Source organism: Rhynchophorus ferrugineus, unplaced genomic scaffold, assembly GCF_030347505.1.
Source record: "Rhynchophorus ferrugineus isolate W39M unplaced genomic scaffold, kcgeb_rfMv2 rfM8, whole genome shotgun sequence".
Lineage (NCBI taxonomy): Eukaryota > Metazoa > Arthropoda > Insecta > Coleoptera > Curculionidae > Rhynchophorus > Rhynchophorus ferrugineus.
The window spans coordinates 11,671,963-11,686,995 of record NW_027472587.1 but is presented as its reverse complement, the minus strand read 5'-3'; the positions used below and the strand labels follow the sequence as shown (position 1 = coordinate 11,686,995).

General features: G+C 31.6%; 3 protein-coding genes across 3 annotated transcripts in view; all 3 read left to right on the top strand.

Moving 5' to 3' along the window:
• nolo (ADAMTS-like no long nerve cord) overlaps positions 1-15,033 on the top strand; it is a 546,982-nt gene that overhangs the window by 260,902 nt on the left and 271,047 nt on the right. The window lies entirely within an intron of this gene.
• LOC143201777 (uncharacterized) lies at positions 2,449-3,267 on the top strand. The gene is made up of 2 exons (XM_076413031.1): positions 2,449-2,494; positions 2,551-3,267. Exons 1-2 carry the CDS (start codon positions 2,483-2,485, stop codon positions 3,151-3,153), a joined length of 615 nt encoding a protein of 204 aa, XP_076269146.1. The 5' UTR covers positions 2,449-2,482; the 3' UTR covers positions 3,154-3,267.
• LOC143201036 (uncharacterized) lies at positions 12,385-12,929 on the top strand. The gene is made up of 2 exons (XM_076411883.1): positions 12,385-12,396; positions 12,452-12,929. The coding sequence occupies exons 1-2, from the start codon at positions 12,385-12,387 to the stop codon at positions 12,878-12,880; spliced, it is 441 nt and encodes a 146-aa protein (XP_076267998.1). The 3' UTR covers positions 12,881-12,929.

Genomic DNA, 15,033 nt, shown 5'->3' with positions numbered 1-15,033 from the left:
GTGATTTTAAAGAAACATATTAAAAAAGAAACTAATTTTGGACTTAATCAAATACAAAAATGCAACTGTAAAATTTATACTGATCTAATTTTTCTTACTATATGGCTTAGGTACAGGGGGGTTTCACGAAATATTGTTCTCTTCTGTGGTTGTGGGACAGTAGAAATACCAAAAATCACTATGAAGATAAAAGTTGGCCAAAAAAAACTAACTTTGTTTATGGCAAATTAAACATTAAATACGAACCTCTTATTCTATAAGAAATTGTGATTCTTTAACCCTTACATATAATTTAATTTTTAATTATATTGGCTTATTGAAAAATTTTAGCAATGCCATGGATAAAGATGGTAAAGTATGTTCGTATTTGAGAAGTTGAAAATCAAACGAAGGTATTTTTGTTGGTCCACAAATAAGAAAACTTATAAAAAATAACGAATTAGATGAAAATCTTATCGCAAAAGCCTTAGCGGCTTAACTATTCTTAGGAAAGTCGTTCATAGTTTTTAAACCGCTATGAAGCTAGAAAAGCCGAAATTTTACTGAAAGGCTTGTTACAAAAATTTAAAATACTAAGGGGTGCATTTCCGGCATTCCGAGTTCGATTTCCCCCCTAATCTTGGAACGGTGAATATTGACCGCTTTCACATTTAATTATTACATATAGGTATATAACTAGGAGAGCCTATCAGCCCTATCTCACTCTCTAGTGAAATGATGATTATACATGTCACTGCTGTATTTTTTACTATATAGACCTCAGTACACAACACTACACAAGATCAGAGAGTCTGATTCATTTGAGTCTGTGTCTCTGTGTCTGGTGGTATCCAAAAACTGCAATATTTCAATATTCTGAAGAGAATAGAACGTCTCCTCATGCCCCCTTACAATTCTCTTGATTCCTTGACTTACTGTGTTTCTAGTGGACTCAGGACTTTGTTCTGAAAAATTTGTATTTTATTTATGTTACGCTTTGCAGAACTACTAACCCATAATTGAACTCCGTATGTCCTATACCGTATCCGTATTTTCCTATATTTTAATTCCAATTCTTTTCTATTCTTCTTTATATGTTCCTTCCAGCGAAGTTTTGCATCAAGATTCATTCAGAGATATTTAGCGTTGTTGCTACATGGAATGACAACATGTGACCATTATTACTTAATGTTATTGGTGCTTGTACGGTCTGTTTATAGGTGAACTACACATGCACAGATTTACTTTCATTAATTCTTATTTTCCAAACTTGTGTCCAATTATTTATATTGTCACTTGCCTGTTGTAATTTTCGTGAGGCTTCTTCACTATTGTCTCCGATATCTATAATCGCAGTATCATCAGCAAGTGTAACCATCGTAATATTCTCCACAAGCGTAGAGTAGATAAAGCATTGCCCCAGTACACTTCCTTATGGTACGCCTGCTTTAGTTTCTTTTATTATAGAGTAAGCTTATTCTTGTTGAAAGTTAAGATTTCCTACACAGATTTTTAAACAAACAACATCCACTTGGTGATTGTTAATCATTTCAATGTCGAGTATTAACCTGGCATTTAAACTCGTATCACTGTTTTTCACAATTATTGTGTCCACTTCCTGGGACAACCGTTTTGGCAATTGTCGCCCAACGAGTTTTTGATTGTTGTTACGTTACTTCTTTGTTTTTCGCACACACACAAAAACAGCTGACAAGGCCTGATATGTAACGCTTATTATCTCATTTATATTAATATGAAAACATTTTTAAATTATTTTAATATAGGTGATACTCATTTGTATTATTTTTAATTTGAATTCTTATTTAGGATGATATATAGGTCAATGAAAGTATTTTTCACTGATCCATTTTATTCATTCCATTTATCTCTGGTATTAGTTAAATTTCACATTGCAAACCGCAAAATAATCTTCATAATAATCTAGATTACTATTAATCATAAATCATATGCCTATTACATAACATAATAAACACAACATATTAACGGTGTTTTCTAAGAATTTCGCATTTTTTCTCTGGTTATATGTATTTGAATCACTAGCCGTATTTTTCTGAGTTCTGAGTACTTACATATTCAAGGATGATATGCAAAAAAGAATATTTGAATTAATTAAAATTAATGAATTACCTTGTGACAATTATTATTTGATTTAAAAGTTAAGAATCTCTCCATTAGTGACCAGAATTGTATATGACATCTATTTATTTAAAAAAAAAGGAATTTTCATGAAACAATCTCCGTGACATCATTGTTTTATCTTAAACAAATGAATTATATAAAAAAACAATGTACACTGTGATATAAGCTAAAAAAACTGGTCTAATTGCCGGTTTACAGCAGGAACCATATCACTGTGCGAGAATTAAATTAAGACTGTATGTAAATAAGTTGGGCGGTGGTTTGGCGTGTTTTGATATAAATACCGACGCTAACTCTTTGAACGGTATAGTTCTTCTGAAGCAGCAGACACAAGATCATCACCATGAAATCCTTCGTAAGTATTTATACGTGAATGATGCGAACATAAAATTAATATCGTTGTATGTTTAGTCTGCAATTGCTTTCTTCGCCTGCTTGGCTTACGCAAGCGCCAGTGTAGCTGTATTGCCATCAGCCAAAATCATTCAAGGACCAAGCACTAAAACCACCGTGGTTGGACCTGACGGAAGCGCCATCTCTTCTGTCGCTCCAGGTGGTCAAATCGTTCAGGAAGAAAGCGTGGGAGTCGTCGCTGAAACTGCCCCTGTCGTAGCCGCCCCAGCTGTAGCTTACTCAGCTCCTGCTGTAGTATCTGCCCCAGCTTTGTCTTATGCTGCCAAAACCGTAGTAGCACCATCAGCTTCCGTTGTATCCGCCTACTCTGCTCCAGTACTCTCTGCCTATTCTGCACCAGCCGTAGCCTACTCAGCTCCCGCTGTGGCTTACTCAGCTCCTGCTGCTGTAGCTTACTCCGCTCCATCTCTCGTAGGCGCCCCATTAGCTTACGCTGCCAAGTCCGTGGTAGCTCCATCAGCTTCTCTAGTTTCCGCCTACTCTGCCCCTGTAGTATCCGGTGTTGTAGCTAGCTCTTCCCTCGATACCGTAGTTAGTGGACCATCAGGCACCATCGCCACTGGCAAAACCGTTGCTGCCCCAGTAGTGTCCGCATGGTAAACAAGTGATAAAAAGCACGACAATACCTAAGAAATAAAAGAATTTAATTTATCCTGAAAGCTCTCTATCGTGTATATATTTATAAACAATAAATATAGAAATGCATAACTTTAATTTTTCTTTATTTTTGCGTCACCATGCGATATGAAATAGCACCTTAAATTGTAACTGCAACGAGTGATTTTTCTAGATAACTACTTTTGTGATACTGAAAAAGATTTAGTAATTTTAAAACAAGAAGAAAACTATACCGAAAATATTATTACCATTGTTAAAACATTTTGAAGAAACTGAGGAGAGACAAAGTTCTACTTGTTCTTTAGTTATGTCTCTAGTAAATTATTTAACGAGGTATTCTAGTCTAGAAATTTGAAAAGATCGATTTATTTCATATTTTCAAAGATTTTAAGATTGCGTCCTTAAAAGATTTTCAAAATTTATCCGAGATCGATTTATTTCATATTTTCAAAGAATTTAAGATTGCGTCCTTAAAAGATTTTCAAAATTTAACTTATTTTCGGAGATATTGCTGTTTTAGTGATGCGACATATAAAAACGAAATTTTAAAACGCATTTTTATGGAAACTACTATTTCGAGACGGTTTACTTTTTCCGGTTTACTTAAAATTTGGTTTGAGCGTTCTCTATGCATTCTAAATATGAAAGAAATCAATTTTGTCACATTCCTAGACTAAAATGCCCCCTTAAAATCACGGCGCTATAGCTTTAGTAGAAAATAGTACGATGATAATGTTATTATAATAGTTTTTAAAGGCTAAACGTGATTTTCTGAGAAAATAATGTGGAGAACTTATTTTAAAGACAATATAATTACTGGAAGAAAAGATCTCGATATTGACACTTACAGCAATATAGTAAGTTACAGTTACTGGAAAACTAATGACCGAATTTCTGAAAGCGATATGTATGTTGAAGGAAATCTTTATTCTACTTTTCTAGGAATTACTCTAACCAATTTTCTCCCCTCTTCATACTGCTCTTACTCTGTCTGTATTTCGCAACACTGAAAATGTTCTGCAAATGATTATGTTGATGTAAGCTTAGTTCTGCCTTCCCATGTGACAAATCAATATCTAGAATGAAATTCTATTCCACGCACTTTATTTAAACAACTTACTCTATACGATTAGTAATATTTTTCATCAAGCTCAGGATCATGGGATGAAACCTTGTTGAGTCCTTTTTCTTCCACTTTTATCTTTATTTTCTATTTATTATAAATTTGGTATGAAGTAGGATCTGATAAAAAATAAACAAACTATAAATAGCCCATACCTTTTTATCTTTCCGATATTATGTTAATATCACCTGTATTTCTAAAACTAGATAAATTGATTCATATATTTTATCATGATATTTTGAGATATTTTTATTATCTATTATTATTTTTTAACCCCAAACTTTTGACTTTTTGGACAGTGTTGCATTCATGTTATTTAGAAACATTTATTAACATTTATTAGTTACATATTAATAGAAAACAGATGAATAAACATATTGTAATAGATAATCTTGTTAAATAGTAATGAGGTGAGATAAATTAAAACAAATTAAACGTAAAATATCAACAAGTAATTAGTGAATCAAAACACGACTTTATTTTATTTTTTAAAAATACGCCAATAGCCTTCTAGTAATTCAAAATTTAATAGGGCAGTATAAACTTAATATACATTAATATAATATACATTAAGATACATTAATATAAACTCAGTGAGCATCTGCAGAAAAATGTATGTAAAAAAAATAAGACGGAACTAATTCTAGGTATTTAGAAGACAAAATGATGTGTGCGAATTTTGATTTCATGGTTAATTGTTATTGGCCAGACTAAAATCTATAAATACTGTGTTATATCCGTCAACATCTATCATTTAATAGCAGCCAACGCCTCTCTATCGCCCAGAAAACTGGTTTCTGACTTAAATTCGTACAAATGTTATTTCCTGGATCATATTATTCGGTTTGTTGCATCATTTTACACACAAAAAATGCAACTATTCATTATATTTGTCCTTATATCGATCAGTGTTATCGAAAATTATGATATTAAAAAAAAAATTATGAATTTTCGTTCGACGATATATATTTTTTATTGAGAAAGAAATATTTGCTAATATATTTCATCTCAAGCTATATATTGAGGTTCCGTATCAATATGGTATGTAAAAAAAACATTTATTTCTAAAACAACACACCTGTTAAAATACTTGAAAAAAATAGATTCACTTTTTTTCTCGATTTAATGTCACACAAAGAGCTTGAAGTATTTCTGGTGGGCTATAGTGCATATATAATTTTGCATTGAGAAAAACAAAAAAATGGGATTTATAGAATAATTCCCATCTATTTTCCCACGTCTATTTTAACTACCACAGTAAAACACATTTTTTGGGAACACTAGGTAGTCAAAAAAAATATTCCATGCGCATCCCAAAATACAAAGGCCATAACCTTGCCAGCCGAGCGAGTTCATCGTGTGCAGTCCAATCGACATGACTGTCAATTAGACTTCAGAGTGAAATGAGGGAACCATGCTTCATCCATTGCAACATATCGACGCAAAAACTTAGGTTTATTTAGGCTTGATCATCTTCAAATACTGCTCCGAATTATCAACTCGTCGTTGTTTTTGGTCAAAAGTGAACTCGCGCGTCACCCACTTTGCATAAAGCTTTCTCATACCCAAATATTCATGAATGTTCAGTTGATATCTTTAGAGTGTCTGCTCTTTCACCCAATTTGAATTTACGGTCATTCAAAATCATTTTGTGGGCTTTTTAAATATTTTCGTCGGTAACAACTTCTTTTGGGCATCCCCTGTGTTCACAGTCTTCGGTGCTTATTTCACCACGTCTAAACTCCAATCCTTGATGATTGATTTTCCTGAGGAAGTATCCGGAAAACTCAGCACGCTAAATTGCTTTCACTCAAAATGCTATAATTCACAAACTGATAATCCGACAGATGTAAAATTTTTACACGCGTCTTTTTAAGGTTAGGACTAACAAAAAAACATATGGATTTAATACTAGTAGCGCCATCGAAGTGTTAGGACGAGAATTCTTCAATTGACCTGTTAGGAACACTTTTCTCTCAAAATTCACCATTACATAAAAAATTTCAAGCTTTCGAATTTTATATATATATATATATATATATATATATATATATATATATATATATATATTGTGTGTGTATATATATGTATAATAAAAGATCTTAAAGCCAAGTTCTTGGGATAGAGGAAGAATTGATTATTGTCATTAATTCTGCATATTACATCATGGGTTTCTGTAGCAAAATTTGTTCTTTTTAACCGACTTCGAAAAAGGAGGAGGTTCTACGTTCGGCTGTACTTTTTATTAATATATGTTCGCCGATTGCTCGGTCAATTATGGACCGATTTTCAAAATTATATTATTATATTATATTATATCCGAGGTTGTCCCATTGGAAGCAAATCAGGATCTGTGGGGGGAATGGGAGAAGATCGAAGGAAAAGCTCAAATTTCAAAGGCACGTACAAAGTTTTCACATATTTTTTATCTAAAATAATCAGATATTTGTTTATTATGTTATAGCTGAGCTGATGTGATGAAAAATCGGAAGTTATCTAGTGTAAAAACCATTCAGTTTGCGTTTTGACCACTAAACTTATGATATCAAACGTCGCTGAAACAAAATAGCAATGGTTTGAATGATGAGTCGATTAGAAAGTTATACTCGCACAAGGAGGTTCCGGTTTTGATTCTCAACGGAGGCAGCAACTCTTTTTTGTTCTAATTTGGTTGGAAAATTTGTCAGATCACCTAGACTAGGTAGCAGACCACAGGCCCTAAGGCGTTCCTTATTTTTAATCATCGTTCCTTCACTGCTATTTACCATCATAAGAGCTGCACTTTTAATTAGGCTATGCAATGCAATACTTAATAAACTAATTGCGTAATTTGAGTAATTATCTAACATTAAAAGGAGAAAGATATAATATTTTTAACAAAAAAAATTGAACCGAACAGAAACATTGATTGATTGAAATTTGGGCAAGTTTTTTAATTGCGTGGTTGATGATATTCTGTTCCAAATTTCTATGGAGATCACTATTTCTGAAGTACAACTGGATATTTGTCAATATTTTATTCCAAAAGGACGGAATTGTGCCCAGTTTGCTCTCCTTGGTACAACAAGTACGTATATCTGGATTCAGGAGTTAAGGATTTGCTAGAATATCAGAATTCTTGCACATAGCCAATATAATTTTTTAAATTTAATATTCAGTTAATCTTTTGTCTTCTTAACATGAATAAGCCTTCCTGCACAATTTCTCGCCTAGTAAAAATAGTGATATTCTATTGTGTTGGCATATGACACATATATATTATTTATTCTGAAATGGATGTGTCGATTTCTCCTATATATGAAATTGACATAGATGCATTTAATCTCATTCAGACTGACTTTCCACAGCTTGGTTCATTGCTGATTCCTCGTGGTGTTTACCCAAAGCCATTATAATAGTATCGTCTGTAAATTAGCTATTGCACTAAGTTGCTATATACTAAATCTGATTATCATTCACCTATGAGCCTGTTCATATCACTAGCTATGTTTAATTGACTTTCCACGAGACTATAATTTAAACCCAAAATAACCACTAGACCACAATTTATATCAAAATTCAAACAGACTTGTTGCACAATGTATTATTTTAACATGAAGTAGTAACTGATGTTGATACCAAAATTTGTGGTATACATATACATACAATATTACAATGCTAACTTAAAAATACAATATTTCATTTATTAGCCACCAATTAAGGGAGATTATAGTAAATCTGTATTCAATGTACATTCGAAATATAACATTTGTAAGCAACAATCTATTCTTAAAGATCTAATTGCTGAGTTTATTGAAAATGTCCAAATTACGTTCACTATAATCCATTTGTTCAAAAATTGTTGCAAAAATATTCAATAATGACATAGCATTAAGATGAAAAACTAATTTTTTCTGATATTAAAAACCAATTACTCTAAAACTATTCTTACCACAACAAATTTATTTTGAGCCGGCTTGGTTGGCGCAGTGGTGAGGGCGATAGGATGGTCCTCCTACTGTTGTGATAGTCGCGAATTCCTGCTGGGACATGCTCGTAAAATTATGTTTGTGATTGTTTAATTTTTGAGATTATCCTAGGCAAGAGTGCAATATCCGAAACGGAAAATAATCCCAGTCACGCCAGTAACCAGGCTGAGTAAGACTGGATGTCTTTTGGGATGATTTCTAAGATGGTCACTCGCCAGTCGGTAGGCTTAACGCCGAGAACGTTCGGAGCCCACGTTAAACTGTAGGTTTAGTCCAGATAAATCATCGTTGGTATCAATTTTTTGATATAATAATAAATCCGATTAAAGTAGATGACTAATTGTTATATTTACAGCTTATAAGACTCGTTTTATTTTAACTTCAGCTTATTTATTTATTTGTTTGTTTGTATATTATGTTTGTATAGTGACTTATTAAAATACATTTTATTCTAAAATGATTACATATACACTCACTCCATTGTACACAATAATACGAACGCCATCCATATACATGATATTTATTTATTAATGAGGTATTGATCTACCTTTAAAACAACTTGAAAGTGCCTCGAAATAGCTTCAAATGGAATGCTGTATCATCATATCAAAACTTTACCCATTTGACATTCATCCCTTGTAGAAGGACCTCTCTTCCAGTCAAAATGAATAATTATGAACTACCGGAAAAAGACAAAGTTAAATATCTAGGAATACATTTTGATGGACGCTTAACATAGAAAAAACATAATGTGACAAAACGCAAACAGCTTGGCCTTATACTAAACCAAATGTATTAGCTGATAGGGCCTAAATCTAAGTTGTCCATAGATATATATATATATATATATATATATATATATATATATATATATATATATATATATATATATATATATATATATATATATATAGCACTACATAGTATAAAACAAAGTCGCCTTTTCTGTCCCTATATCCCTATGTGCGCTTAAATCTTTAAATCTACACAACGGATTTTGATGCGGTTTTTTTCAATAAATAGAGTGATTCAAGAGGGTTTATATGTATAATACATGCATAATATACTAAGACAACATTGCTAATTTTAGAGGTTTCTAACGTGATGTCGTAAATTAACCTTTTTTTTAGGCTTATTTAGCAATTAGCAAAAACGCTGCCTAACCCTACGAGTTAGATCAAATTAATGTACTACAGTATTGTACACCATAAAAAAGTCTACAAAAAAGTTCGCGATGGTATATGTTTATCCTTTAGGGATAACCCACATTAACCATTTTTATTGTTTACTTTTTACGTGAGAAAATGGCTTATTTACGAAGCTATTTTAAGCAATACGGCATTAATCCTTATCGAATTAAGTACCTTAAATACAGTGTGCAATTAATATAGATCAATATGGTTCCTTACAGCATGTAAATTAAACAAATATTTTCGGAGATATTACAAATTAAAAATTTGCGTTTAAAAATGTGTAATGCAATAAAAATTGTATGAATTTAGATATTCCAAAGGTAGCAGGAAATCTTCATAGTAAATATAGGGGAAGAGGAATTGTTTTACTCCAAATTTAATGCGTGCAGGCCAAGGGCAGTAATGAATGAACCAAAAATACTGGATCGATTTTAATTATCTTTTCATTGAGTGACATAGGCATATATATTTTATGCCCGTGCAAAGTCGGAGCGTATATATATATATATATATATATATATATATATATATATATATATATATATATATATATATATATATATATATATATATATATATATAGTAAGAATGTTTTTTACTTGACATTATTATTTTATTTAAAGGAAAAGGGCCCCTCCATCTTACTCGTTATCCATTCAGGTAGTTTTGAATTCACGTATTTTTAAAAGATATCTGTTTTGTTGTATTACTAAAATTAAAAATAATTTAATAATATTGTCATAAGTATTGGCATTTCTTCATTTTTCTATTAAATTTTGAGTTTGATTGGGTGAATTAATTTTTATTGCCCTAATAATAAACCTAATCGCCCTGAAAATTTGGTATAAATTAAAATCAGTATACTTGACTGACACATCGAAGAAATTCCCAAAAATTTACATCCAGTCCCATCCCACTGCGGTATTTACCAGACATAGATCCTTCTCATTTTTATTTGTTTAGATCGTGAATGCATAGCCTGATTGAGAAGCACTTTTTTTACACATTATATGAATACATTTTAATAAATCATTTTGCGAGAGGAAAACAAAAGAATTCCGGTTCAATTCCGAAAATTATAAGGCTCGAAATTGATTTCACGAAGCTTTCAAAATATCCAAATTATTTTCGTCACCCACACCTGACCTGACCTTTTCAATGACTCGTAATTTATCGTAATTAATGTACTACCTTTGCACATTTATTTCTATTGGACCTTTACGGTTATTTCGAAAGAAATTTTATGTAGTATATTGTTTCGTCGATGGAATTGTCCTCATTGACAAAAGTTACGACACTATCAAGTTTCCGAATAAATGTTATCAGCTTTCAATGTCAGTATGTCGTATATTAAAAACAATTGCATTCCTGTTTGAGCGATATAAATTAAATATAATGTAGGTGAATTAATTTTAAAGGTAACATATATCAAGGATTATATATAAAGAGCTTAGGTCAACGCCTATATAATATGCATATTCAGTAACGATTCCAGTATTTGGTTACTTTGTTTTACTTCCTATACCAAGTAATTTGTTATTACTGTTGCATAATATTGTCACAAATATAGTACAGCTCAATAAAACTAATACTGGTGCAAGGAATTCTAACGTTTTGAATCGTATTTTAACGAATGGAAGTGAACAAACCATGTGTTTATTTGTTGTAGGACTAATAAATTTGCCATGTATCAGCGGCTCATAATGGACAATTAAACCTTCCTCCAGGCTTTGACAAAAATCTCTGTCGCCATTATATAGACAGTGATTCACAAATAAATTGTCGTACATGTTACTAAGAAACTAGTCACAAAGAAATAATTTATATTTATTTATACCTAGAATTTGGACCCCGTATATTTTGGTATTAAATTATTCTAAAATCTAATTATTCTCAAAAAAAATGCCTTAAAATTGCTTTATTGCCTTTAAATATTTTGATGACATAGTTTGAATCAATTAGGTACTTTATTTGTCAATATTAGATTGAATGTCATACATAATGTAATATTCATAGGTGTAGGATATTTTGTTGTGATACTGACATTATTTTAAACTATACAATCTGATTAAAAGCTAAATATTGGTAATTAAATAAAAGCATCATTTTGTTCCCTATAAAGAAACATCAACGTCCATTACTACGTTACTTTAAACGTCACAAATCGTACTCAGATCACAAAATATTTCGAAGGAAGTTATATTCAACAATACCAAGTTTCTAATGAAAACGTCACATGGCTTCTGGTCATACTTAGTATTTCCTAGGTTATAAATATAGAAAGCAACTTCTTATATATTAAGAAAATAACAAGTATAGTTGCAGCTCCAATATATAATCTTTAAAGAAATATTTTTATATCATTTAAAATACTTTAAAATAACATGATTTTTATATACTATATTTTTATACAATTTACGAGTTCAAAATGTTATTTCCCTTATTGATAATGGCATTTTAACTCATATGTGATTGTCTACATATACAAAAAGTGGAATCCCACAAGGAACAAATATTCCAGTCACACTACCAACCAAGTCGTTTATGAACGGACGCCATCCCGGATTATTTTTATTATAAAAATAACTTGTTATCAGAAGGTATTCATATTTATATAATAAAAAAATAATAAAATAACAGTATATTAGTAAATTTGGTCAACACAGCCATATGTTGAATTAAAGCATTACATAGTTTTCGCCATATATCCAAACCAAATCCCTAAATCGTTTACAGAAATATTATGCAATCAGTGAAAAAAATTTCATAGCCCAGGAAGTGAATAAAATAGAATAGAATACAATTACACATTACCATATCAAACGTTCATGCATATGAGATGGGCGTTGGCTATTTTTAAGTATATAAAGCTAAGAGACAGAAAAGCTAGACATAGTTCTTCAACAAGATCGACTACAAACACATCACAATGAAATCTTTCGTAAGAACAAAACATATATGTTTACTTCGTCGACATATTTTAAATACGGTTTCAGGTCTGTGTCGCTTTCTTCGCCCTTTTGGCTTATGCCAATGCCGGTGTAGCTGTACTCCCATCCGCTAAAATCATTCAAGGACCCAGCACCAAAACCACCGTTGTCGGACCTGATGGCAGTGCTATTTCCTCCATTGCCCCAGCTGGTCAAATCGTCCAACAAGAAAGTGTGGGAGTCGTGGCTCAAACTGCTCCAATATTAGCTGCCCCTGCTCTAGCTTACTCTGCACCAACTGTTCTCGCCGCTCCAGCTCTAGCTGCCAAATCTATCATTGCTCCATCGGTAGTTGCCCGTGCTGCCCCAGTTTTATCTGCCCCCCTAGTTTCCGGTGTAGTTGCTACGTCTGCTGTTGATACTGTCGTTGCTGGGCCATCCGGCACCATTGCAACTGGTAAAACCTTAGCCGCTCCCGTAGTTGCCGCCTGGTAAGACATTACTACGAAAATTATTGGCTATAGGATAAACAAAATAAATGTAAATAGAGAATTTTATATTTTTGTATCAAATTTCGTTTAAAAATAAAGTATACTTTCTGGAATTATTTTAATTGTTTGATTTTCTAATCGTGACTAAATAGCTGGAAGAGTTGGAAGAGTGTCAAAATTAAAATAATGAAACAATCAATTCTTGTAAGTCATGACAAATTGTCTGCTTGTATTTTAAGACTTTTATGTATTTTGGCATGTCTGAATAATTTTTATCTTATTATATTTTACTACCTAAGTGTGACGTTTTCCTTGTAGTATTTTATTCAAAAAATACACTTGGCAAATGCTATACCCAAGTAATTTGTTGTTGTAATGTGCCATATTAACAAAAAATATGTGGCATATTTAGATTTCATACAATCTGAAAGTAGTCTTTCAAATCTTATTATGTTTTCCACTTATTCTCGTTGTTTTCTCATACGCAAGTAAAATTTGAATAGTGTCTTGATAAAATTAGCTAAAATACTTTGATAAAATATAGAATTAAAAGACGTAAAAATACTCATTTAAATACAGCCAAGGTAACCATACTTTTACCTCTTATTCGAAAAACAATTCCCGCCCTATAACGCACTCTATGATGCATAAAGAATTTTTGTGTAAAAACTTGCTTAAAAAAACTATTTAAACCTTGCATCATGTCAAGAAATTTAGCGAAAATAATTTTTCTACAGTAAATATGAGAAATATGTAGTGTATGTAAGTTTAGAAATTAGTGGATGAAAGAGGTTAACAATGCTGTATTTTCTCACACATGTTCTTACTGATCACAAGTTTTGATGATTGATGGTTTCATCCAGCAATGCTTTCAAATCCTAGTTTTCTTTTTCTATCTTTCCAGAACGCTCTTTGTCGAAACTATTATTCGCGAAACTATTAAAGCTGTTTGAACATGGTTGCCATAAGCTGTGAATAGCTTTTGATGACCCTCAATCGTTACACTTAATCAATTATTACATGCGATTTAATACAAAGGAACACCATATGTAGTGTATCCTTTAAAATTAATTTATAGGCATAATACATTTACAAACTCTAACTATATTGAGTGACTATCTAACTCGTAGACTGGTTGTTTGATGATGAAGATAAAAATTGCTCAGTGCCTGTGTTCCACGCCGACTAACAATAAAAATGTGAATGGATCAAGTTTCCATTTGTAAATCTTTGCTGGAATAGAACAAAACCGTGTTATTCTTGTAAGCAATTATTACAGGCGAAAATAAGTAGATCTGCAGCAACAATGTGCAGAAAAGATTGTGTGTTAAAGCCTGAAGTAGCTTCATATCAATGCAAAGTCTTTATTTACTCGAATAAAGCTGATGCTAAGTGTTTGACAGGTTTTGGAAAATAATTCTTTATCATGAGCTACAGTGACGTGGACAAACTATTAATCCGGCTATCTCATCAATATATCGCTAGCTAGAAAACAAACAACGTTAGTGAGTCGGCCAAAGTTGAGATAGCTTGACTGAGAACTTTTGAAATCAGAAATTCTACTCTGAATGATTCGATTTAAAAAACATGAAAAAAAGAACGAGATACTTTTCTCCATTCCATTATATATTATATATTAAATAATTAAAATTAATTTATTCAGAACAAATTCTTATAAGCTTATTTTTTTCGACCGTCTATATTCAAATTAGGATTATCCCTTATATCATGCAATCCTAACAAAAATTTAATATTATCTAGGAAGTAAAACAATACAATAACACGGTCTTGAACTGTACTAAACTTGTATGTATATTAGATAGGCGTTGGCCAATTTACTTTTCTGATAAGGAACAGTCGACTTTGTCGAAAACATTTTTTTTTGTACAGGACTGACAAAAGTACATCTCCATAAAACCATATGTGAGCAGTGAAGTATGTAAATCTATTATAGATTAAAATGTTCTATAGTGACATTGCAACATGGTTTTCCGGGTTATATAATATTGGTAAGCCTAGTCTTGTCAAAAACGTATTGTTAAGATAACTTCATTTGCATATATTAAAAAAATTAAGCAGTGATATTTATGTTGTAGCTTTGTGTTTAATTTTCAATTTTTTAAATTATTTTTAATAAAATATAAGCAACAACTATTT